The sequence below is a fragment of the Corythoichthys intestinalis genome, chromosome 10 (genome assembly GCF_030265065.1).
Source record: "Corythoichthys intestinalis isolate RoL2023-P3 chromosome 10, ASM3026506v1, whole genome shotgun sequence".
Lineage (NCBI taxonomy): Eukaryota > Metazoa > Chordata > Actinopteri > Syngnathiformes > Syngnathidae > Corythoichthys > Corythoichthys intestinalis.
Window position 1 is genome coordinate 43,391,331 of NC_080404.1, and position 25,029 is coordinate 43,416,359.

General features: G+C 40.2%; 1 protein-coding gene across 2 annotated transcripts in view; it reads left to right on the forward strand.

Moving 5' to 3' along the window:
• Positions 1-674: 674 nt before the first annotated feature.
• prop1 (PROP paired-like homeobox 1) overlaps positions 675-25,029 on the forward strand; it is a 43,619-nt gene continuing 19,264 nt past the window's right edge. Inside the window, exons 1-2 of one of the 2 annotated variants that reach the window (XM_057847695.1) lie at positions 675-694; positions 21,485-21,532. In XM_057847695.1, coding sequence (XP_057703678.1) covers positions 685-694; positions 21,485-21,532 — 58 coding nt within the window. In that variant the 5' untranslated portion in view covers positions 675-684. Of the gene's footprint in view, positions 695-1,063; positions 1,157-21,484; positions 21,533-25,029 lie in introns of those variants that run through there. The other variant, XM_057847693.1, reaches the window with a different exon arrangement.

A 25,029-nucleotide genomic window follows, 5' to 3' on the forward strand; every position in this document is an offset into this window, starting at 1 on the left:
CCGGCTTTAAACTTCTCCACAACAGTATCTCGGACCTGCCTGGTGTGTTCCTTGGTTTTCATAATGCTCTCTGCACTTTAAACAGAACCCTGAGACTATCACAGAGAAGGTGCATTTATACGGAGACTTGATTACACACAGGTGGATTCTATTTATCATCATCGGTCATTTAGGACAACATTGGATCATTCAGAGATCCTCACTGAACTTCTGGAGTGAGTTTGCTGCACTGAAAGTAAAGGGGCCGAATAAGATTGCACGCCCCACTTTTCAGTTTTTTATTTGTTAAAAAAGTTTAAATTATCCAATAAATGTTGTTCCACTTCACGATTGTGTCCCACTTGTTGTTGATTCTTGACAAAAAAATTAAATTTCATATCTTTATGTTTGAAGCCTGAAATGTGGCAAAAGGTTGCAAGATTCAAGGGGGCCGAATACTTTTGCAAGGCACTGTATGCATCTAAAATAATCCTAAACGATTTTATTTGCAATTTTAATACTCCTTTTAGCAAGGTTACTTGGGTATGCGGTATGCCGCTGCATACGTTCCCATAGCAACCAGTCCTGTTATTGTCCTACGTCAAAAGCGCTGCATATTCTGAGAACGAGAATAGGCGTAAGCGTAAGGTGCGCATTTTGAGCAGAGGATGGCCACCCCACCTGTTAGGATTCATCTGTGCGTCCATGAACGAATGTAAGTATTTCCTCTTCATGCCATAAAGTTCTTATGATAAGTTAGAGCCGTCATCAGCGCGACCGTTTCGTGTTTGTCCTGTTACGTCAGCTGGTTGATCCCACTCGTTCTCGCTGCGTCAAGGAGAGCGTTCTTTACTTTATATTCGCATTGCACATTTGCTTTAAGAGGGAAGGTGTTAGTTTAGCATCTTAAAATGATGTTGTACATCCATATGAGTGTAAAGTGCTTAGTTTTCGCCACTTTTATGGCCAAGATGACCGCACGCAGCGCACACTCGAACCCCCTGCCCCCACCTTCGTGTTCATTTTACTGCACAAATATGTATGTGTGTCACGTGACTCAGAGTGAGTGGGCGGCGATCGGACCCTTTTTTAATTAGCAAAATGAAAAGTTATCCGTTTGGAAATAAAAAAAGAAAGAAAAAAAAAGCAGAAGAGGAGAAAAGGAAGCAAGACAGCGGTGAGTGTACTATGTTACTGTAGTTTTATGTCCTAATGTAGTCGAAGCACTGCAGACTAGTAGTAGTAAACCAATTAACTGCCTTAACTTGTTGTAACTAGCTTGTTAGCATTTGCTAACAGCATTGCAGCATGCTAGCGTTTCTTCATACATAAAGATGTTACCTAGAACATTAAATCAGTGTTTAGAATCACCATACACACTGATCAGCCAGACTGATAAGACGTTACATGATTCACTTCTGTGCCAGAATGTTATCCTTATTAAGTAAAAGCAATATAACTTACCAGCTAGTCAGTAGAATACGGTATGTGTAAAGGTATGTGTACTAAGCACAATAATAAAAATAATCTGAAGTACATTTTGTTTATTAAGGCAAATGTGTGTAAATAATTAAGGATAGTGTGAAGTGAATGAATAATGCAATTCGGGGGGGGGGGGGGGGGGGGGGGGCACTTTGAGTGTCCAAAAAAGCGCTCTATGAGAGCGAGGCTTTATTAGACTTTTATTAAATATGCTATTGCTACAAGTCCAACTGTCCCCCATACTTGCACATGCTCAAATGGCCCCATGTTGCCTGTTGCCTAGGGCCCCCGGGGACCCTTGCTACGCCTCTGGGCGGGGGATATACTATTTTAATAAAATAACGTAAAAAACGTAACACATTCTTGTGTTTGATGTCGGGGGGGGAGGGGTCGGTAGTTGGGCTGTCGGTGGTTGTGCTGATGGGGTGGTAGCCAGGACCGCCACTGGCCCAAACAATGTGTTTCTTAGCCTTTTACAGGGAACTTATTTAAAACATTGACTGCTATTGACGGCCCGTCCAATGGCGTACCGCACGCATGCTATTTTTAGACCGTGACGTCACATCTTAAAGCGGAAGTAAAGCCGATGTGGGACATTATAGACCTGCCCTCGCATAGAAACAATGTAATTTGTGCCACTTTTCGCCGGTAATCTTTCAAAACCGAACATGCCGATCACACATTGCTTTTTTGGAACTTGTAGTAATGACTCTAGACATTATGACACATGAAGGATGTTTTCTTCTAACGTTTCTGGAAACTAAAAACTCGGGAGGAAAAAATGTGAAGACCGAATCAACTTGCGCGGACTTTAACACCAGCTCGGTGAATCCATTCACATTTCATATGCAGTAAACATTTTGTTGGGTTGGCATGGTCTTTCAGAGGACAAAGAGGTAAGCCATTTTTATATTTTTAACTTATTTTTGTAACGTAACGTTGTGCCATACTGCTTCTGTCTGACAATGAATGACCTGAAAAGAATTACTATGGTATCTGACTGGCACTGTTACCGTTTCTGCTATATATATATATATATATATATATATATATATATATATATATATATATATATATATATATATATATATATATATATATAAAAGATCAAATTTAGTAAGGGGGAAGTGTAAATAAATTATAGAATTAAGATTTGTTGTCAAGGAAAAAATGAAAAGTGTTCGTTGGCTGTCACTGAGTAGCATTTGCGATCGCTACACAAATCTAACTAAATTACCCGTAAGAACGGTAAGAGACGTAGGACAACCAGAGGATATATAAGAAAGACAGGGCTGATGGTAAAGGATAGGTTGTTGAAACAGGAGAATGTCATTGTCAGTCACGTCGATAAAAAAGCTAAAGCTATGCTTAGGTCAGCTCGTTTTTTTCGTCTTTTTCAGCCTTCGACACTCAAGCCATCTCTTTAACTGAACATTTTTATGTTCTTCCACATCTTTGCCAGTGAATTTGGCACCAGGCACATCATTTTCAGAGAGAATTGTTAGGTTTAGCTCTGTAAACATCTCCTTCGTACACGATTTCCATTCATTTACTATTAGGGACAAACGGTGGCTTGTCCTTACTTAGCAACAGTAGCTAATGTCATGAATATTAATGAGCGGAAGTGACGTGTTGCTTGCGGTACGCCATTCCTTTCCACTAGGAGGGTGGCAGCCAGGGGCGTTACCAGGGGAGGGCAGGGATGGGCAGTGCCCACCCGCAGACACGCTCTGCCCACCCAAAGAAAACTGGATGTAGTAGTAATCGTAGTCTGGTTATGGTATCCCATTCATATAGTGCTGATGTCTTCTCAATTTTAACCTTTGCGTTGTTATCTCCTCTTTCACCTTAAAAAAATAAAATAAAATAAAATAAAATAAAAAAATAAAATGAAATGTTGGGTTTGTTCCTAGAGGGCGCTACACACATTTACACATATTTTGATATTTTTTTTTTTTTAATTTATCAAAGTTTTCACCAGTGTTCACCTGGTTGTTGAGTTTGGTGAGTTTTGAAGCATTCTGAGGGAGTCAAAGTAGGGCTCAAAGCGTCGGCGGGACAAAGAAGGACTGCTAGGGGGCGCACATCGTGTTTTTGGAATTTGTCTTTCCACGGTATCAAAGATTGCACCTGTCTTGACCTGCCTGACGATTTTGGTGCATTTTGAAGCATTATAAGGGGGTCAAATTTAGCTCAAAGGGGCTGCGGAACAAAGAATAACTATAATAATAATAATAATAATAAAACCGAGGAACCACAATAGGTTACCTAAAAAAAACATTGTCACCTGCATTCCATACTGTTCAATCATGGATGTGTTTTACGTCGAATCAAATCAAATCAACTTTTATTTAGACCAAATCACAGCAACATTTATCTAAACGACAAAACAAAATATGTTTTAAGGTGCAGTAGCCCTACGCTGGATTTCGACCTACTTGAGCATTGTAATTTTCTTTTTTTTTTTAACCTCTCCCCAATAATTGCTGCAAGCTATTATTGACAGAGTTGATATTAGAACCACAGACAGCTTTATTTATCCCTCTGAGGGAACTCTCCCAAAGGGATAAATAAAGATTATTGAATTGAATTGAATTATTCTATCCACTTAAACACAAACTATGTCCGATTCATCTTCATATTCAATTTCAAATCTGCGTCGGTACTGACCTGTTCCTAAAACTCACTTGAATGTTGGTAGTGGGCTAGTGTTCTGTCAGATTTTGTACCCCATCAAAAATTGCAACTTTGCTGTTCTGTATATGCGCGTAACATTACAAACGGCCGCAAATGCAACAATTTCAGGGTAAACACCAAAAGCTTTCATTAGATAAAGAATTCATGTGCTTACGTTTGGTCATGGGCGCACACGTCTCTCCTGTGCTGTTAAGGATTTATTCATGCCGTATTCAAGTTGCAGAAGTATGTTTATGGGGAAATCACTGTTCTGTTATATGATATCTAGTGAGATGTGTGGGAAAGTTACGATGCATATAAAAAGAGTTGAAATATACATATCACCAGGGGTGAAAGTGGCCAGAATTTCTTGCCGGAACTCCCCGACGTGAAGGTCGCCACGGAGCCAGAAATTGTATTTTTTTTCTTTCAATTTTTTTTTTTTTTTTTTTGGGGGGGGGGGGGGGGGTCAAACCTCTTAAACTACTGAAATGCAAAGAAAACTGTTTTCGCACAGTTATTTCTATAACACATACAAAAACTGTTTTTCATTCTAAATTGTATTTTTTCAATGATTTGCAAAATAAAAACAGCAATAACCCCAACCTCCAACCCCTTATTTTTATTTTCCCTCATTTCCTCACATACTAAATGCCAAATCTCAATTGTCACTACTTAAGAACAGAAGATTTATATTTAAATTAAAGTTAAGGTAAACATTTACTTTTTTTATAATAAAGACATAAGTAACACATTCGGAAAAAGAAGTACAAAATGACTTGTATTATGCTGAGTGAAATGGAATATATTTTGAAGATCGCGCAAACATAGACTTTTTTTCAAATCATAAGGAAATGAATAAGTAGCCTAACATAAATGAACAAATAAAGTCCAAAGAGCACATTGACAGCTAAGATGTTCTGATCCTCACCATCGGAACAAATAAAACTAAATACGATAAATAAGCCTCCTTAACTCTTGCCTTGCTCTTAAAGATTTGATCCATTTTATGTTGCATTGCCCTTTTTTGTCGCATCAATTAAACAACCTTTTTTTTTTTTTTGCTGTTCCAAAAAACATGCACACTTGAACCAATCAGAGCTAACCATCTCTGCTGATCACATGTCATTATGTCAGCCAATTGAACGGATAAATGAGTCCAGGTGTTTTGCTTTGCTGTGTGCATTCGCACATTGACGTGACTCATCATCGCCAGACACGGATAACTGCAGCAGCTGGGGAAACCTCCCTGCCATCCGTGGAATAAAAATAAATAATATTAGTGCTGCTTCGATTAATCGATTAACTCGAGTATTCGATTAGATAAAAAATATTTGAATTAAATTGTGTCGCTTTGAGTATTCGTTTAATTAAAGTGGCGTTGTAATGGTTTATTTTGAAAGTGTTTGCATTTAGTTTTATTGATTAGGGTGGATACACTGCCCTCTGGTCTTCCTCTTGTCACATGGCTGAATCCAACTGCTTCCTGTTAAGACCAACGTAAGCTAAGTTTTGTCTGAGAGAAGGTTTTTCAATGCATACATAATTTGGTTTATAAGTATATTTAGTCGTTTTTTGTGGGAATATGTGTCTGAACCATTTGTTAAGAGCATTGCAAAAAAAAAAAAAAACTTAAGCATTTTATATTATTTAAGCTAGCTGACTTTTTCTATGTAAGTTAGCCAATTGTTCTTTTGTTGTACATAGATCCTCATTTAAAAAAAAAAATGTTTATACCGTTAGAGGCTCAGCTCAGGTATTTAATTTTTCATGTTCCTTATCCGGTTATTCGATTATTTGAACTAACTAGTCGATCGATTAATTGACTACTAAGATATTCGATAGCTGCAGCCCTAAAGAATATACAGTATATTGGTGGAAACGGATTACGCTACACAAGTACTTTATTATGCTCGTTGTTCACACTTGTGTATAAATTTGATGTTGGTAGATTGTTTTCTTTTTGGAAATGAAATGCATGTGCGGCAGCTTAGCATTTTTTTTATTTATTTATTTTTTTACATAGTGTTTTGACAGTTGCCATCATATTTTCGTAATCAAAGCACCGTGTACCGGAACAGCATTCCGGCCCTGAATCTTATAACGGAACTGCGTTCTGGCCCTGAATCTTATACCCGAACTGGGTTCCTGACCGTTCTGGCTCACTTTCACCCCTGCATATCACATATACCACAGTAGTCGCGTATGTTTTTTGCTGCACAACACCAGTACTTGATAATGAACAATGTTATAAACGCTGCTCACACCCGCTAGAACGAGCGCGTTCACGGTAATGTTCATGAGACAAAATTATGACACGTTCAGTTCACTGTTGCTCAAAATACGAAACTGTTCATGAACGGTCGTTCAATGAACGTGTTCATGCACAACACTGTTCATAACTATTTTATCCAGTAAATTGGCCATTCCATGATTGAATGGTTCATTGTGACTGTTTGAGTACCAATGACGACAATAGACGTCCAAACATGTGGTTCTTTTTCTTCTGCCGTGAATTCTAACGAGTTTGTCACCAGGAGACGTCCAATCCATTACAGCTGGGACCCTGGGAAAGTGCCAGTACAAAAAGCATGGACGTCTGTCACCGACAAAAATAAGCGTATTGTATGGAAAAAGCATTTGGTCATAGGGTTGTCATACCAACAGGAACTGAATCTGGAAAAATATGTGACAAAAGGCCCCGATTGGTCCAACTTGGGCCTTGTGATTTACCACAATCCACTATTTACTCATTTCAATTGTCTGCCACATGAGCTCCCACCTGCAGCTGCTGCCATGCTCTCCACCACACTGCTTGAATGCATCCAGACAGTCTGCTCCCTTGTAAATGTATATTTGTAGAAAGAGACGTATGGTCTGTTCTTTCAAACGTTGCTTGTTCTAAACGGACCCGAAGCCAAATCTCTCGATGGTGGTCCTCTCACCGAGGACATTTTGAGAACGTGCTGTGCTTGAGAGTGATGAGGGAAGCAAAGCACAGAGTGTTCGAGTCTTGACTTGTGGTCAGCACGACTGCGAGCTCTACAACAGGAAATGACAGAACTCTGCACAGTGGCTAAAAATAATGGCCGTTGTTAAGAGAGAATAGTGGGAAAGAGGCAGTGGGGAACAGCAAATATTATTGCAATTAGACCACAGCTCATAAAAAAAAAAAAAAAACTAGACGTTTCAACCCTCTTATGCAAAAATTATGATTTTGTTTTTGTATAACCTTTACAGGCCACTTATTTACCTGACTGGCTATCCATTAACGACGCTAGACATCCAATTAATTTTGTCTGGGAGCAGAGCCGGCCCAGGCCATTTGGGGGCCCTAAGCAAAATAATGCAAAGGGGCTCATATTTTTGGCCCACCATTTCGTCACAGTGTACTGTGAAATCCATACATGCAATCCAACCCATACGTCCATATTTTGTATAAATATTAGGGGTGTCAAATGATTAAAATTTTTAATTACAATTATAAAAAGTTAATTACAGCTTAAAAATTAATTAATCGTAATTAATCGCAATTAATCGCAATTCAAACCATCATATACTTTTCTGTAAATTATTGTTGGAATGGAAAGATAAGACACAAGATGGATATATACATTCAACATACGGTACATAAGGACTATTTGTTTATTACAACAATAAATCAACAAGATGGCATTAACATGATTAACATTCTGTTAAAGCGATCCATGGATAGAAAGACTTGTAGTTCTCAAAAGACAAATGTTAGTACAAGTTATAGAAATTTTATATTAAAACCCCTCTTAATGTTTTCGTTTTCATAAAATTTGTAAAATTTTCAATCAAAAAATAAACTAGTAGCCCGCCATTGTTGATGTCAATAATTACTTACACAATGCTGATGGGTGCTGAAGCCTATAAAATCAGTCGCACCCATGCGCCAGCAGAGGGCGGCAAAACTCCATAAAACACAACAAGTGAGCGTTTCACTGTGTACTGTCATTTAAATCTCTCTGAGCGGGGCATCTGCGTTAATTGCGTCAAATATTTTAACGTGATTAATTAAAAAAAATTAATTAACGGCCGTTAACGCGATAATTTTGACAGCCCTAATATTAATCAGATTTTGGTGCACTGCATACTTCAAACTTCCCACCCCAAATGATTGTCAGTACTTACAGTAGATAGCGCCAAACCTTTTTCTAAAAGAGGAAAGAAAGAAGTTAAGAAAGAACTTTTATTTTTTTAAGCTTGTAATCAAGAATCAAAACTCACAAAAGTCAAATAAAGCAAACTGTAGTCAACAAAATAGAATATAAATTAAACAATTGCCAGAGTGGGGGCCCCTAGTGGTCAGGGGCCGTAAGCAGCTGTATAGTCTGCGTATAGGCTGGGCCGGCCCTGACTGGGAGAACCTCATACCCAGATAGCAAAATATAACTGGAGCAGACATGTGCCAGATGTACTGCAAATTTCAGCCCAATATCGTAAAACTGATCGGCCCAGTGTCTTTTTCAACAATGGCCCAAAATTTAGGAGAGTCATTGCCGGATCAGCAATTTTGGGCCAGAACTGGTTCAAAGTAGCAGACACTACATTACCTGACTGGCTGCCATTGACGACGCTAGACATCCAATTAATTTTGACTGGGAGAACCTCATACCCAGATAGCAAAATATAACTGGAGCAGACATGTGCCAGATGTACTGCAAATTTCAGCCCAATTTCGTAAAACTGATCGGCCCAGTGTCTTTTTCGACAATGGCCCAAACTCAGGAGAGAGTCACTTGCCGGATCAGCAATTTTGGGCCAGAACTGGTCCAAAGTAGCAGACACTGCATTAATATATGGCCCGGATATTGCACATATGTTACCCACTCTGGGCCAGATTTGTATCAAAACCGTTTCAGTATTAAATTTCAGGTCCATTTTGTTCAGTGTATCAAACTGTAATGTGTTCATATTGCGTATTAAATTTGTGTATTAAAAGCAACAATTACAACTTTTTCAATCCATCTATTAATGCTAACATATTACTGCACCATAACAAAACAACATTGTTTTTTCACAAAGTATTTTAATTGAAACAAGCAACTCCACATTTAAGATGACCCATTTTTAGACTGTAAACAACATATACAACGGGCAGGCAAGTAGTACACAATCTAGAGGAAAAAAACAAAAATGAGCTCAGTATAAGGATTACATTACAGTGGTGTCCAAACTATTCCACATTGGGCCACAGTGGGTGCTGGATTTCATTCCTACAAAACAAGATGACATATTTTCACCAATCTGGTGTCTCACAAGTGTAATCAGTTGATTGCAGTCAGGTGCTGCTTGTTTTAGCACAAACTTCATTGGTTAAACTGTCTGTGCTCGATTGGTAGGAACAAAAACCAGGACCCACAGCAGCCCTTGAGGACAGGTTTGGACACCCATGGATAACAAGATTCTTTGTTAGCTGAAAGTCACGTAGGTGAGTTGTTGATCTGCCGATGATTTGAGGCCAAGGACCGGTTTATTTCCAAATTAGAGTGGAAAATAAGTATTTGGTCACCTACAAACAAGCAAGATTTCTGACTGTCAAAGAGGTTTAACTTCTTTTAACGAGGTCTAACGAGGCTCCACTCGTTACCTGTATTAATGGCACCTGTTTTAACTCATTATCGGTATAACAGACATCTGTCCACCTCAGTCAGTCACACTCCAAACTCCTCTAAGACCAAAGAGCTGTCGAAGGACACCAGAGACAAAATTGTAGACCTGCACCAGGCTGGGAAGACTGAATCTGCAATAAGTAAAACGCTTGGTGTAAAGAAATCAACTGTGGGAGCAATTATTAGAAAATGGAAGACATACAAGACCACTGATAATTTCCCTCGATCTGGGGCTCAATCCAAGATCTCACCCCTTGGCGTCAAAATAATAACAAGAACGGTGAGCAAAAATCCCAGAACCACATGGGAGGACCTAGTGAATGACCTACAGAGAGCTGGGACCACAGTAACAAAGGCTACTATCAGTAACACAATGCGCCGCCAGGGACTCAAATCCTGCCCTGCCAGACGTGTCCCCCTGCTGAAGCCAGTACACGTCCAGGTCCGTCTGCGGTTTGCTAGAGAGCATTTGGATGATCCAGAAGAGGACTGGGAGAATGTGTTATGGTCAGATGAAACCAAAATAGAGCATTTTGGTAGAAACGCAGGCTCTCGTGTTTGGAGGAGAAAGAATACTGAATTGCATCCGAAGAACACCATACCCACAGTGAAGCATGGGGGTGGAAACATCATGCTTTGGGGCTGTTTTTCTTCAAGGGGACCAGGACGACTAATCTGTGTAAAGGAAAGAATGAATGGGGCCATGTATCGAAAGATTTTGAGTGAAAATCTCCTTCCATCAGCAAGGGCATTGAAGATGAGACGTGGCTGGGTCTTTCAGCATGACAATGATCCCAAACACACAGCCAGGGCAACAAAAGAGTGGCTTCGTAAGAAGCATTTAAAGGTCCTGGAGTGGCCTAACCTCCAGATCTCAACCCCATAGAAAATCTGTGGAGGGAGTTGAAAGTCCGTGTTGCCCAATGACAGCCCCAAAACATCACTGCTCTAGAGGAGATCTGCATGGAGGAATGGGCCAAAATACCATCTACAGTGTGTGAAAAGCTTGTGAAGAGTTACAGAAAACGTTTGGCCTCCGTTATTGCCAACAAAGCGTACATAACAATGTATTGAGATGAACTTTTGGTATTGAACAAATACTTATTTTCCACCATGATTTGCAAATAAATTCTTTAAAAATCAAACAATGTGATGTCTCTCATGGTTGATTGAGGTTTACTCATGTTGGTCATGACCTTAATATTTTCAAGAGGGAGAGCTTGCAAAATTAGTGGTTGACTAAATACGTATTTGCCCCACTGTATTATGAAGTCTATGCAATGTATTACATCATAAATTGATTCATAAAGATTAATTTGTTAAAAAAATATATAGAATAATAATTGTTCATATTAATTGTTTTGATTAGCGAAATTAGTCATTTGCTCAATAAAGGGTTGAAGGTCTTTTGAGTGTCAACTTTTGACTAGCTGTCCTCCGTAGTGACCACTGTCCCTGAAAGTGTTAAAACAAAAGACCATTTGGCTGCTTGAAGGAAGAAAGACTGACAAAAAGGAGAGATGCGGAGTTGAAACTCTTGCCAATGGAGTGAAAAGTGGGATGAAGGTGATGGGGTAAGATTCCTGAAGCTATGGCGCACTGCTTGGGCGTTTCCACCCTGACATTACATTTGTGAACAAAAGACGAAAGAAGGGGTTTCTGTGGGCTGGAGCTTTGGAACACAAACTGACACCAATGCCACTCCAGTTCACCTCCCCCTTTTCTAGCACACACACACAGAGCCTGGCACTCAGCTGCGCCGAGCTAAGAATGGAGCACTCCTTCAGCTCTGCTCACGCAATGTGGTGTGCTGAAATTTCCTGCTATAAAAAAGTGATTGGGAAGATACCCATTAAAATGTGTTAGGGACCGGGAAAGAGGCTAGCACTTGCCAACTAACTGCGCACATGGAATGAAAAAGAATAGAAAGCTAAGGAGTGGATGGAAATTAGTTAATTGGAGGAAAGTTAAAAGAAAGAATCACCAGGGGGGAAGTCTTTGCTCTCCTTGCTGACAAATGGCTAAAATTTCAGCTGTTTTAGGTGACGAAAGAACACGTTTTGGCTTTATTTGAATTTTCACCTTCTTTAAATTCTGTTATGAGTTAGCACCTGGCAGTGCTCCTCTGAACTTTTGGCTTCCCCAAACCAAAAGCTATTTCCTGATTCACTCCTTCTCTCATATAATTATTCTTCTAGGCAGTTCTTTTTTCAGCCTTTTCTTCTTCCAGCACTGCCCGTTCTGTAGTTAGGGTGACATCACAGCATTCATAGGGCAGTTGGATACAGCATGTAGACAATAGGTCACAGGTCACGACTGCTCCCAATTTTCACACATACTTAAGTTTAAATCCTCTGACAAATTCCAAAAACAGTGAGGCTTGCACAAGCATAAAAATGGCAATGCACTTTTTCTTTGTATTCATGTCTATGAAATTTGAGGACATAATGTTAAAATTTCTATTCATATTTCAGTTTTCCTAGTTTTGGGGGGCATGAAAACTTGATTGTCTTTACTTGCTTGAGCCAGCAAACTTTTCCTTTTGGATAGTCTTCTAATGCAGAGATCCGCAACCACTGGGCCGGGGACCTGTCCGAGGCACATTTGCTACCGGACCGGGCCGCAGAGAAATACCCAAATAGCAGACGGACGTTGAAAAGATGTTGGCTCAACATTCCGCTGTCGATCTTATATCGTTGAATCAACGTCACTTTTGCACCCTCAATAAATGTTGTTTCAACTTTGAAATCCTGATAAAACCTAAACGTCTTTTCGATTATTAATAATATTGGAACAACGCTGAATCAAAGTTATGTTTTCGTGCAAAACGCCCTCTCATCCATAATTCAATGACTTTTCAATCATATTTCCCGGTCAATCATGAATCTACTATTTGTCAACATTAGTTTATCAACTATAAAACAATGTTAACTCAACTATCGCCTGACATACCATAGAACAGGGGTGTCCAAACTTTTTGCAAAGGGGCCAGATTATTATTTTTTTTTTAATGAATAATTTCAACAATCTCGCAATTAGCCTTTGCGGCGTTTTCTTTTGACTCTCGGGCTCTTGTGAAATACTGCTGCTGTAAAATTAAACTATCTTCAAGTTGCTTCAATTTGTCACTACGTATCTTCCCTGTAATCTTGTCGTACATGTCAGTGTGTCATGTTTGGTAATATCGCCTCACATTGAACTCTTTAAAAACAGCGATGGCCTCTTTGCAAATGAGGCACAGTTGTTGCGTATTTTAGTGAAGAAATAGTCCAATTTCCATCTATCCTTGAAGCGTCGGCCATCGCAGTCAACTTTATTTTTTTGTTAATTGTCGCCATTTTAGAAAATTGGGAGGGTAGATTCACGCGGGGTATGTTGATGTTGCTTAGAGTGCTGCTGCCTTTTAGTGGGTAAATGAGGAGCAGCATTTAGTGTGTAAACTACGTCGTATGCTGGTAGCAGTACTGCTGACCAATTTATTAAGTCTGTGTGCGGGCTAGACGTTATTGATTTAATGACAGAGGCTGGGGGCCGGATGGAATTTGACCACGGGCCACATTTGGCCCCCGGGCCGGACTTTGGACATGTCTGCCATAGGATAACGTTGTTTCAGCTTCACTTGACGTTGAAAATTTCGATGTCAACTAGAGCTGCAGCTATCGAATATTTTAGTAATCGAGTAATCGACTGAAAAATCTATCGATTAATTGAGTAATCGGATAAAACAAAATATATTTTTAGGTGAAGAGCAATTATAAATATACATGAGAAAACAAGACATTTCATCTAATCTTGAACCATTTTCAGTCAATCAATGTCTTTATTTTCGATGTATATTGTTGAAAACTGCCAACAATTGCATCTCAGATGTAACTAGAATAAAAAAAAAAAGACATTCACTGCTTTCACTCAAAAACCTTTAGATCTTATTAAAAAAAAAAAAAAAAAAAAAAAAATATATATATATATATATATATATATATATATATATATATATATATATATATATATATATGTATATACCTAAAAATGCCGTTACGCTTGATAACACACATCACTTAAAAGTTAGGATTTTTTCCCACGTGTTTCAATTGGATTTCTATTTGTGTCAAGCCATTTTTAAGTTCTAGTTAAGTTTAAGGTTAGTCTAAACTGTAAGTCCTGATAGGTTTTTGAGTTTTTGCAGTGTTCAAAATAAATGTATGATACAGGCTGTATTGGAGCACATTAGGGACCAGTGCTACTTAGTGTTTTATCCAGCAATGCCTACTGAGCTAAAATTGATAGTTAGCATGATTGAGTTTTTATTTTACACCCTCATCACTCCACAACGCTATGTTATGTTAAAGCCTGTATGTAAGACACGCTAGCCACGCATCGACAGTGGTCATAATTAATAGAAACATAGCCCTCCGCAGGGCTAACGTTGCTTGAGTTAGTGACAGTAACGTTAATCTTTATTTATTAGCGCTTAGCGCTCTTTATTAGCGCTTAGCGCTCTACTGCTTTAGGATGGCGGCTGGTTACTAACGCTGCCTAGACACGGCCGAGTCTGTCATTTCGCATCTAGTTCAACATACATGTGATCTCTATGAGACTCATCAGACGCTACCTACCAACCTAGCATCGTGCTGGCTACTATTTAGCAACGTCGGCGTCGTTTGTAGCGGCTGTCGGTTGCATTAAGTTTTTTTTTTCTTTTTTTTTTTTTTCTTCTTCCTCTACGCACGTGACATCAGCGCGTTGTCCCGCATTAAAAGTAGTCCGAGCAAAACGTGATGCTTTGAGCTGTCAAAATAAACGATTGTAATAAAATTACCCGGATCAGTTTTTAAACTCGAGTTACTCGGGTTGCTCGAGTATTCGTTTCAGCTCTACAACCATACTGATGATTTTGATGGAAGATCAACGTTTATTTAATGTCGGTCTGCTATCTGGGTAATCAGTGTCGTTTTCGTCAATGATGACAATAACGAAAATTATTCATCAACGAACAATTTTTTCATGACATTGACGTCAAGATGACAAGCTAAAACCATGTCTTGAGAAACTAAAACATAACGAGATGGATGCCTGTTGTTGTCTGACGAGACGAGAATGAGATGAAAATTTGCCGCAGTTTCCGTCATAAGTTCACAATGTGTGATATTTTCTTATTGTACGTGTAGTTAGCACGCATCTTATCAGCGTTTGCTCGATTTGCTCGATTTTCCCCTCAAAATAACTCAAAATATAGCCATTAATATCTAAACCCCTGGCAACAAAAGTGAGCACACCACTATGAAAAAACGTACATCCCTAAATGTCCAAATTGAGTACTGCTTGTCATTTTCCCTCCAAAATTTCATGTGACTCGTTACAGGTGTGCTGTCAGCATTGCTGCAGAGATCGAAGAGGTGGGCGGTCAGCCTGTTAGTGCTCAGACCATACGCCCAGAGGCGTCGCGTCCCATTAGGCAAACCAGGCAATGGCCTAGGGCCCCCAGCCAGCAGGGGCCCCCAGAGGGCCAACAGATTTAGCACACGCAGCTTTACTGCACTGTCACAGCAACAAGTGCGACAGTGCCAGTGAAAGCCTTGTGTCTGAGTTCCCTGAAGGGGCCCCTTCACTCCTTCTACACCCCCCACCACGTGACTCAGAGTGAGAGTGAGCGGCGATTTGGCTTTTTTTTTTAAATTGCGTATATCCAAAATGAAGAGAAGGTATCCTTCTGAAAGCGACAAATGAAAGAAAAAAAAAAGGAAGCAAGACAGCGGTGAGTGTACTAAGTTACTGTAGTTTTATGTCCTAATGTAGTAGAAGCCGGGCACTTTGAGTGTCGTAAAAAGCGCTCACTGAGACTGAGGCGTTATTATACTTTTATTAAATATGCTATTGCTCCAAGTCCAACTGTCCCTCTTACTTGCACACGCTCGAAGGGCCCCATGTCGTTTGTTGCCTGGGGCCCCCGGGGACCCTTGCTACGCCTCTGCATACGCCGCACTCTACATCAAATTGGTGTGCATGGCTGTCACCCCGGGAGGAAGCCTCTTCTGAAGACGGTACACAAGAAAGCCCGCAAACAGTTTGCTGAAGACATGTCAACAAAGCACATGGATGAGATGGGCGGGCCCAATTGTTTAGAGTACACTGCCACATTGCAGTAATAATATAGTTTATGCATGAAACCTGCACACATATTCTCAAAGCATCTCATTTCATCTCTCTCGCTCCCACCCCCACCCCCCTAAGTGGAACTGTGCTGACACATGGCTCTCTTCCCCTCCAAACTGTGTGCGTCTGTCTCCATTCCAGCTGTTCTGGGTGTGGCTGCTGCTGGCACCATAAGAATATTGGGCTTTGGCTCTACTGGAGAGACGTTCTGTGCAAATAGTTGAGTGTTAGGATATGAAGATATTTCCTTTCATATATTTTACAAGTCAGAAAAAAAACATAAGTGTGCAAGTGTGGTTAGAGAAGTTAATATTTGTGCCACAATTACATGTACGCAATGGGGAAATACCCAGCACATGTTTTGAATGAAAATGAAGAAGAAAAAAGTAGGGCTGTCAAAATTATTATAACGCGCGGTAATTATTTTTTTAAATTAATCACGTTAAAATATTTGACGCAATTAACGCACATGTCCCGCTCAGAAAGTATTCTGCCTTTTGGTAAGTTTTACAGCAAGGCTTTTTATGCTGTCCAACAGCGAACTCTTGTGGTCGCTTTGCGACATGGTTTATTGTTTTCTTACCAGTTCATTATGGCTGCACGACGTCTCGGGCTGATAATGTTGTGCTTATATGATCCTTGGACAAGATTTGTCCGTAAGTATGGTTGTTGTAAAGAATGTACATATTATGTTAGTAAGCGAAATGTTATATTTTTTGTATGAGACGCTTTTTGTTTGTTTAGTGAACCTGTATAGCGTGCTAAGCTAACGTTGTTGCTAATGCAATGCTTGTGTACTTTTATTTTGTAGTTTTACGACGGTCTAAAGAGGACAATGGTTTGAGGCCATTTTATTAATAAATCAGATGAAAAAGGAAGAAGAATTATTAAGGCGTCGTTCACTAGCTGTCTAGCTTTGGAAAAAGTAGACGCTTCGGAGTGAGGACAGCATAGACAGATTTAAATGACAGTAGAGTGAAATGCCCACTACAGTCCTTATGTACCGTATGTTGAATGTATATATCCATCTTGTGTCTTATCTTTCCATTCCAACAATTTATTTTACAGAAAATATATATAATTTACAGAAAAATATGGCATATTTTATAGACGGTTTGAATTGCGATTAATTACGATTAATTAATTTTTAAGCTGTAATTAACTCGATTAAAAATTTTAATCGTTTGACAGCCCTAGAAAAAAGTTGATTTTCTTTTTTCACGGGTTCTTTTATTTTCTAAATGAACAGGAGACGTCAACAAAGAATTCAAGAACAAAAAGAAAGCAATCATCACCTATATATATAATACATTTATTATGAAAAGGACAATTAAAAGCTGGCCTGCCAGTACAAATGTCCTCGAATGCCCCGGGAGCCTTTGAGAAAATCTGTCCAACCTTTCAACGCATGTACTTTTTTAAAATTCCAAGTGCAAATATGCAGGCCCTCATGGTAACCTATGAAGTGGTTCACAAGAAATTTGAATTTTCTAGGCAGGTGTGTTAACTATTTATGACCTTGCTTCAGAGAAGCTGAGAGCTGCACTCTTATCTTATCCAAATAAAGTCAGAAAGACAGACAATATAGAGATTAATGTATCAAGTAAAATAAACAAATATGGGAATAAATATCTCTACAACAAGTACATGTTTTGGCTGCACAATAATGTGTTTTGTGTGCACGGAAATGTGTTTTTTATATGTGTGTGTTTTTTTTCCAAGGACTCACAATTATATTTTGTGTAAAATATTATTTTCCGTGCTCACTTGTCACACATACAATCACACATTCCCCTTCTACGAGCCAACAGGGCTAAACGCGTTCCCATTACCTACCCACTTTTGGACCAATCACCTGTTAAACAGTTGAGTGATGCTATGCATGGCAGTTAAATTAAGCTACATCTTTTTACAGCCTCACTAATAAGTCATTTATAGCAACAAAGGGTCCTTGACAATTGAAATGAAGTATTATGTGATAATCCAATTGACACCCAACTGTGGTTCGCCAGGAAGCCTTCACACTATTTTTTGAGTCATTTGGACTAGCAACATTTACAGTGGGGCAAATAAGTATTTAGTCAACCACCAATTGTGCAAGTTCTCCTACTAGAAAAGATTAGATAGGCCTGTAATTGTCAACATGGGTAAACCTCAAACATGAGGGACAGATTGTGGGAAAAAAAACAGAAAATCACATTGTTTGATTTTTCAATAATTTATTTCCAAATTAGAGTGGAAAATAAGTATTTGGTCACCTACAAACAAGCAAGATTTCTGGCTATCAAAGAGGTCTAACTTCTTCTAATGAGGTCTAATGAGGCTCCACTCGTTACCTGTATTAATGGCATCTGTTTTAACTCATCATCGGTATAAAAGACACCTGTCCACAACCTGAATCAGTCACACTCCAAACTCCACAATGGCCAAGACCAAAGAGCTGTCGAAGGACACTAGAGACAGAATTGTAGACCTGCACTAGGCTGGGAAGACTAAATCTGCAATAGGTAAAAAGCTTGGTGTAAAGAAATCAACTGTGGGAACAATTATTAGAAAATGGAAGACATACAAGACCAGTGATAATCTCCCTCGATCTGGGACTCCATGCAAGATCTCACCCCGTGGCGTCAAAATGATAACAACAACGGGGAGCAAAAATCCCAAAACCACACGGGGGGACCGAGTGGATGACCTACAGAGAGCTGGGACCACAGTAACAAAGGCTACTATCATTAACACAATGCACCGCCAGGGACTCAAATCCTGCACTGCCAGACGTGTCCCCCTGCTGAAGAAAGTACACGTCCAGGCCCGTCAGCGGTTCGCTAGAGAGCATTTGGATGATCCAGAAGAGGACTGGGAGAATGTGTTATGGTCAGATGAAACCAAAATAGAACTTTTTGGTAGAAACACAGGTTCTCGTGTTTGGAGGAGAAAGAATAATGAATTGCATCTGAAGAACACCATACCCACTGTGAAGCATGGGGGTGGAAATATCATGCTTTGGGGCTGTTTTTCTGCAAAGGGACCAGGACGACTGATCTGTGTAAAGAAAAGAATGAATAGGGCCGTGTATCGAGAGATTTTGAGTGAAAATCTCCTTCCATCAGCAAGGGCATTGAAGATGAGACATGTCTGGGTCTTTCAGCATGACAATGATCCCAAACATACAGCCAGGGCAACAAAGGAGGGGCTTTGTAAGAAGCTTTTCAAGGTCCTGGAGTGGCCTAGCCAGTCTCCAGATCTCAACCCCATAGAAAATCTGTGGAAAATCTGCCCAACAACAGCCCCAAAACATCAATGCTCTAGAGGAGATCTGCATGGAGGAATGGGCCAAAATACCAGCAACAGTGTGTAAAAAGCTTGTGAAGAGTTACATAAAACGTTTGGCCTCCATTATTGCCAACAAAGGGTACATAACAAAGTATTGAAATGAACTTTTGGTATAGACCAAATACTTATTTTCCACCATGATTTGCAAATAAATTATTTAAAAATCAAACAATGTCATTTTCTGTTTTTTTCCCCACATTCTGTCTCTCATTGTTGAGGTTTAACCATGTGGACAATTACAAGCCTCTCTAATACTGTATTTTCAAGTGAGAGAACTTGCACAATTAGTGGTTGACTAAATACTTATTTGCCCCACTGTAGTTCTTACATACGGGGTGCCAATCTTGAGTTTTCATATCCTCCTTGTGCTTGAGTGGATTTTCTTCAGTTACTCTGGCTTCCTCTGACATTCGAAAAAAAAATGCATGTTCCTGGTGGTGGTTATCTATACAGGACTCTAAATTTCCGAGATTGTGTGGAATCGGTGCCGTCCAGGGTGTACCTTACTCCTTGCCAAAAATTGGCTGGGATAGGCTCCAGCTGAACCGCAACCCCATGTTGAGCGATAGAGAAACTATATGGTTGGAACGCATTTCTTAATTCAATGCAAATTGTGACAATAATATTGCAGATACACTACTGCAGCTGTTTCTGATTTGCTCATTTTAAGTACAGGATACAAAATGGCACTTGCTTTCTAGCTCTTTCAGCTTGACAAAGTTGAGAGTTTGTTATTATATCTGGCGCTGTAAACTTTGCAGACAAAACTGCAACATACCATTATATATTATGTAACAATGACATCATATTCTGATGACAGAGTTGTCGTAAAATGTAGTTTCCAGCATGTCAAAAACCAAGCGCTGAGGCTTTATAAAAACAACTATACAGTACTAATCTAAGAAGAAGCTTAGCAAGAGTATGGACTTGGTGATTTGTCGGAATATTCCGGAGTATATCTAACTTATATTACCATACTTCAAAAGCAAGTGGCATTACTATTGCACATGTGCAAACTCTTATTTATGCCACAAATGGGCAACAGACGATACTACAATATATATATATATATATATATACAGATATAAACAAGATGACATACTTAACAAGCTTGGAAGTCATGGAGTGTGCAGATAAGTCTTCATCTCTGTTGGGAGAACGCAAATGAATTTGCAGCTTAAAATACAGCCATACGACATGTGTGTTAAGTGCAGGGAGCGTGTGAGTCACGTCATACGAGTGGCCGATGATGTCCAGGCATCTGATGTGTGTGAGCTCAGGGTGGCGTGCCCGGGATCAGAGCGGGGTTTAGTTGCTAAACGTTAGCACAAATGACCATGAGGTAATATAACATAGGCATACATTCCCACACACACCAACAATAAGTTAAAATCGCAGGATTTGGAAACATGCTGGCAATGGTCAGTGTGAATTTTTGTACCGTAACGATAAGGGTGTAGTTAGCTAGCTAAATTAAACATACTGCTTCAAGCTCTTAAGGTAGCACTTAAATTCAAAGTCAGGGTGGCAGGGATGATCTTACAGAGAGTCTTTAAGAATCACAGGAGGCCGATAATGCCAATAAGAGGGTGCCGGGAGGGAAAGGTGACACCTCCGAAGAGTCTGGGGCAGGAGGCATCCAGACGACAACTCTGCAAATCCTTGCGGGCTCTCTGTCAAACAGCCAAACTTCGAAAACGTCTTCATGGCATGTAGCCTCGTGCTAGCATTAATTACAGTTTGAATGTGTGAATTTCAATGAACATTCATTCGCTGCCAATCCTCCCACTTCAAATGGATTGGACGTCTATCGCTTTTAATGATAGTCAATGAGTTAAAGCTGTAATGTGAAGTAATTTCATAACATGCCAAATAGGGTCACAATTAAAGTAATTAAACATTGTCCAACAAATAAAGCATGAAAAAATAATTTATATGTTGTATATTTGACAAAATAATCGCGTTTCCGAAGTTCGAGCCTGAAAGGGGACGAACCCGGAAGTGATACGTCACACCGAGAACAGCGATGGGAGCGCTCCATACATATGGCCGCCCTACAAAGCCCTTCAAACAATGCTTTAAACAGCGATATAAGTGATAGATCAAGCGCAAGTGAGGAGACCCAAGTTTTTGAAGAGCTGGAGGAGGAGGAGGTTGGAATTTTATGTTGGATCGTACATGTATTAGCCAGACGCTAATCAGGATGCAAACAATGTGCCCAGACTACCTGACATCGAATGGAGACAAGACCCATCGAGATTACAAGATTGGTAAGATATAGGCTGTTATTACTTTCATGATTTGAAGATGCAGGCATTTGCACATAATTTTATGTTTTTGTCTATCTGATGACATTGTTTAAAAAAATAATAATCAGACTGCATGTTCATTTTGGCAGATCCGGCAGCGCTCATGCATATAAAACAATAATATAAAAACGTTGGGGGGGGGGGGGGGGGTGAGTTGTTGATGGCTTTCTCCACTTTATTGTGGCAACAATAAGAAAACAAAATAATAGCGGACTGCCGCCACATTCGTCCGCCAAGTTTTGCCTGTCGCTCATCTCCGCCTCGCCTCGTACTACCAGCTACTACTACTTCCTGGGGCTATCGGCAGGAAGTGGCGTCTAATGGCGTGAGGAAATGTAGTTTTTTCACACAAGCGAACAGATTACAAAGTACCACTTCAGTGTTGTCCCGAGACTACATTTCCCATGATTCACTGCGGGACTTGAGCTGTCAACGTTCACATTTGACAGCATTCTGCCGCGGTCCTCCTCGCCAGCTGTTAGCTCGCCATTCACGCTCGTTTGCATTTGATCGCTAGTCTGATACACTCCCGCTTTTTCAATGAGGTCTTTTGTGTTTATTCGTTATTGGATCGTTTTTGTTTACCACTGTAAATAAGAGCACTGAAGCAAGAAGGGGTAAGTCGCCATTTCCGTTCAACCCATTTTCTCCTGTTTTTTTTAGCGTAAGAAGCTAGGTTAGTGGCTGTCTTTTCTTCGTTCTTTTTCAAGATCAGGGTTTAGTTAGCGGTAGGGGTTCAAGTGTAGATTCCTTTTGTTTGTTGTTTTGGCCTGGGCTTACCCTGTACATATTGCCTTGAAAGGTGGAAAAGCGCTATATAAGTATAACACCATTTACCATATTCATTGCGAGTTTGTTGTGTAAATTTTGTGCCACTTGTGAAATTGTGTGGCTCGTTTTATGTTACGCCCTTCGTGAGTCGTCCTTGGGACGTAACACTAGCGAACACAACAACAACTATGCCACGACTATTGCCACGAGTTGGCTTTCGGCTAACGTCGCTAGCTTCTACTATACATTCCACAACAGTTGGCAGCTCTGCTTTGACAAATTCATCAGTCATCTATCCAAAAATCAAGCTTACTTTTTGGCAAATCCTTGATCATAAGCAGACCGGTTAAGGAAGCAGGCATCTTCGAAGTTTTTGCAGCAGAGAACACTAACTCGATGATTGCGTGAAATTAATTCGCTTCGCGCGAACGAAAGACGTCCATTTACGTGCTCTGCTATCCTTTGGCCACTCATACAACTTTTTGTTTGAGTGAGAACAAAACATCGCCACACACCGCCGTGGCATGTTACCGAGAAGCAATGCAACAAACCATACTGTTCTATGGCGGACTTTCCTCGTGTGACATCATTTCCGAAGACTGCCGAAGAAAAGCATTTTCGTTGTCAGGGGCGTTGCTCTGGAAGGGTTGCGTTAAAAAAAATAATGAAAATATGCTCATAATTGTTTAGCCATTGATATTATTCAAAAACATGGTTGGCCAACCTTAGTTCACATTTCCCCTTTAAGTTCGCTAGGAAGGTTCACTACAACAGAGCCTTTCTGAGAAGTCTACTGCTTTAAAATGGCGGCTGTTTATTAACGCCGCTGTCTGTCATTTAGCATGTAGTTCTATAAGCATTTGATATCTAGGCATAGATTGTAGGCTGTCGGCTACAGTCAGGAAATATTGTAGCCACCTAGCCTAGCATTGCGTTTGCTACAGCGTCATAACACTCTTCTCTCTCAGTGTCTCTGACTTTTCTCGCGTCACTCAACCAACATAGTAACGCATCGTAACGCACATTGTCTCGTTGCCGAACTGGTGACAAAATCCGAACGGAGAAGAAAAAGAAAAAAAAAACGTAGTGGGCCGTGAGGGTCCTGAAGTGTTGTGCATCAGTTGGGGGGGTTGGGCTGGTGGCACGGGGTCTGGATGGGCAGGCGGTGGTGGGGGCGGTCATGGGGGGCAGTGGTACGTCCCCTCATCCCTTCCCTGAAGGCTGGTTAACGGGGGCGCGGATGGTCCAGGGGCCCACCCTGGGTCCAGGGGGGATGATGGTGGCCCCTTTGATGGAGGAGTTTCCGAAGTTAAAATAAAATTTACCACCCTATTTACTCTGCTTTTGATCAGAATAAATTTAGTTATTTGAACTTTTTCCAAGACGTTAAGTAATGGCTGCAGCAATTAGCAGGCTTACACAAACAAAGAAGACTACTTTTTCAAAGGATGGAAATGTGGCGCATGATCCAAAGGAGACAGTAATGAATTATTGTGCCCATGTGAGACATTCCAACATGATCTATCACAGGCAGATTGATTTTCCATTCTTGCTATTCGTTTCCTGTCACTGATATCTATTTGGTTGCAAAATCACGTTGCTATTTGTTGTTACAAGTCCCAATAAAAGTGGTGATCGGTTTCATGAATGCTAAACGATAAAAGGCATCCTTCTCACGCTATAGTTTCTCTGAGTGGGAAGGTTGTTGGATGCGAGAGGAGGGCTAGAGACTGGGGGGGTTAAATGGGATTAGAGGAGTGGGGTTACATTCCTTCCATCGATCTGTGCGTCTGCCAACCGGGTCACTCCCAGTTCAGCCACGGGAAACTGTGAGGGAAGAATTTCCTAAATGTGTCCATAATGGACTTTTTTCACAGCGTGTGTGTATGTGATAATTGTAACCAAGCACATGGTATTGTATGTCATACATTGTTATTCAATCCCAAGTGCAAGGTTGGAAAGATGGAAGGATTGTGTGACCTGCAGATAGAGAGAAAAATAATAGCATTTTTAGTCAATTTTATCCACATCATGCGCACACTGACAATAATAGACCAAGGGCATAGGTTTGGTCTTTACATTTGTAGGGATGATATGGCATAACCTGCATGTACATTTTTTGCTGGGAACGGGACATCTTAATGATCAATGCAAAATAAATCTTTATTGACTTACATTTTTATGTGTATTGGTTCAGCCTACACCGTTTAATTAGGCTCGAGCGTTTACGTCACAGCAGCACGGGATCATGCGAGATTTGCGACAATGCAGCCATTTCGGAAGCACGTCTGCATCACGGGACATTTAAATTTAACGGCAAATACAATTCAACTCGAGTGTCAAAGATGGAAAAAAGTAAGGAAAACTTGCCAGTTCGATACAGAGACAAACTTGTTACCACGGCGAAGGACAGATATGTGAGCAATTTTAAGGATGAGAACAATGTTGACCCTTACGAGCAAGCCGAACACAAATGGAATAAAGATGTCGACAAGCTTCCATCACTACGCGAAATGGACATCATGCTGTATTTAGTGTTTGGTGTAAGTTACTACACTTATCAGCAATTCCAAAACTACAAATCGCTACAAAGCTACAAACAGTTTTGCTGCGGATGGGTGCAGGATCTGCACATTATGACCATAGTAAACGGCAACACCATCTTTCTAGCAAAGGTAGGCAATGTG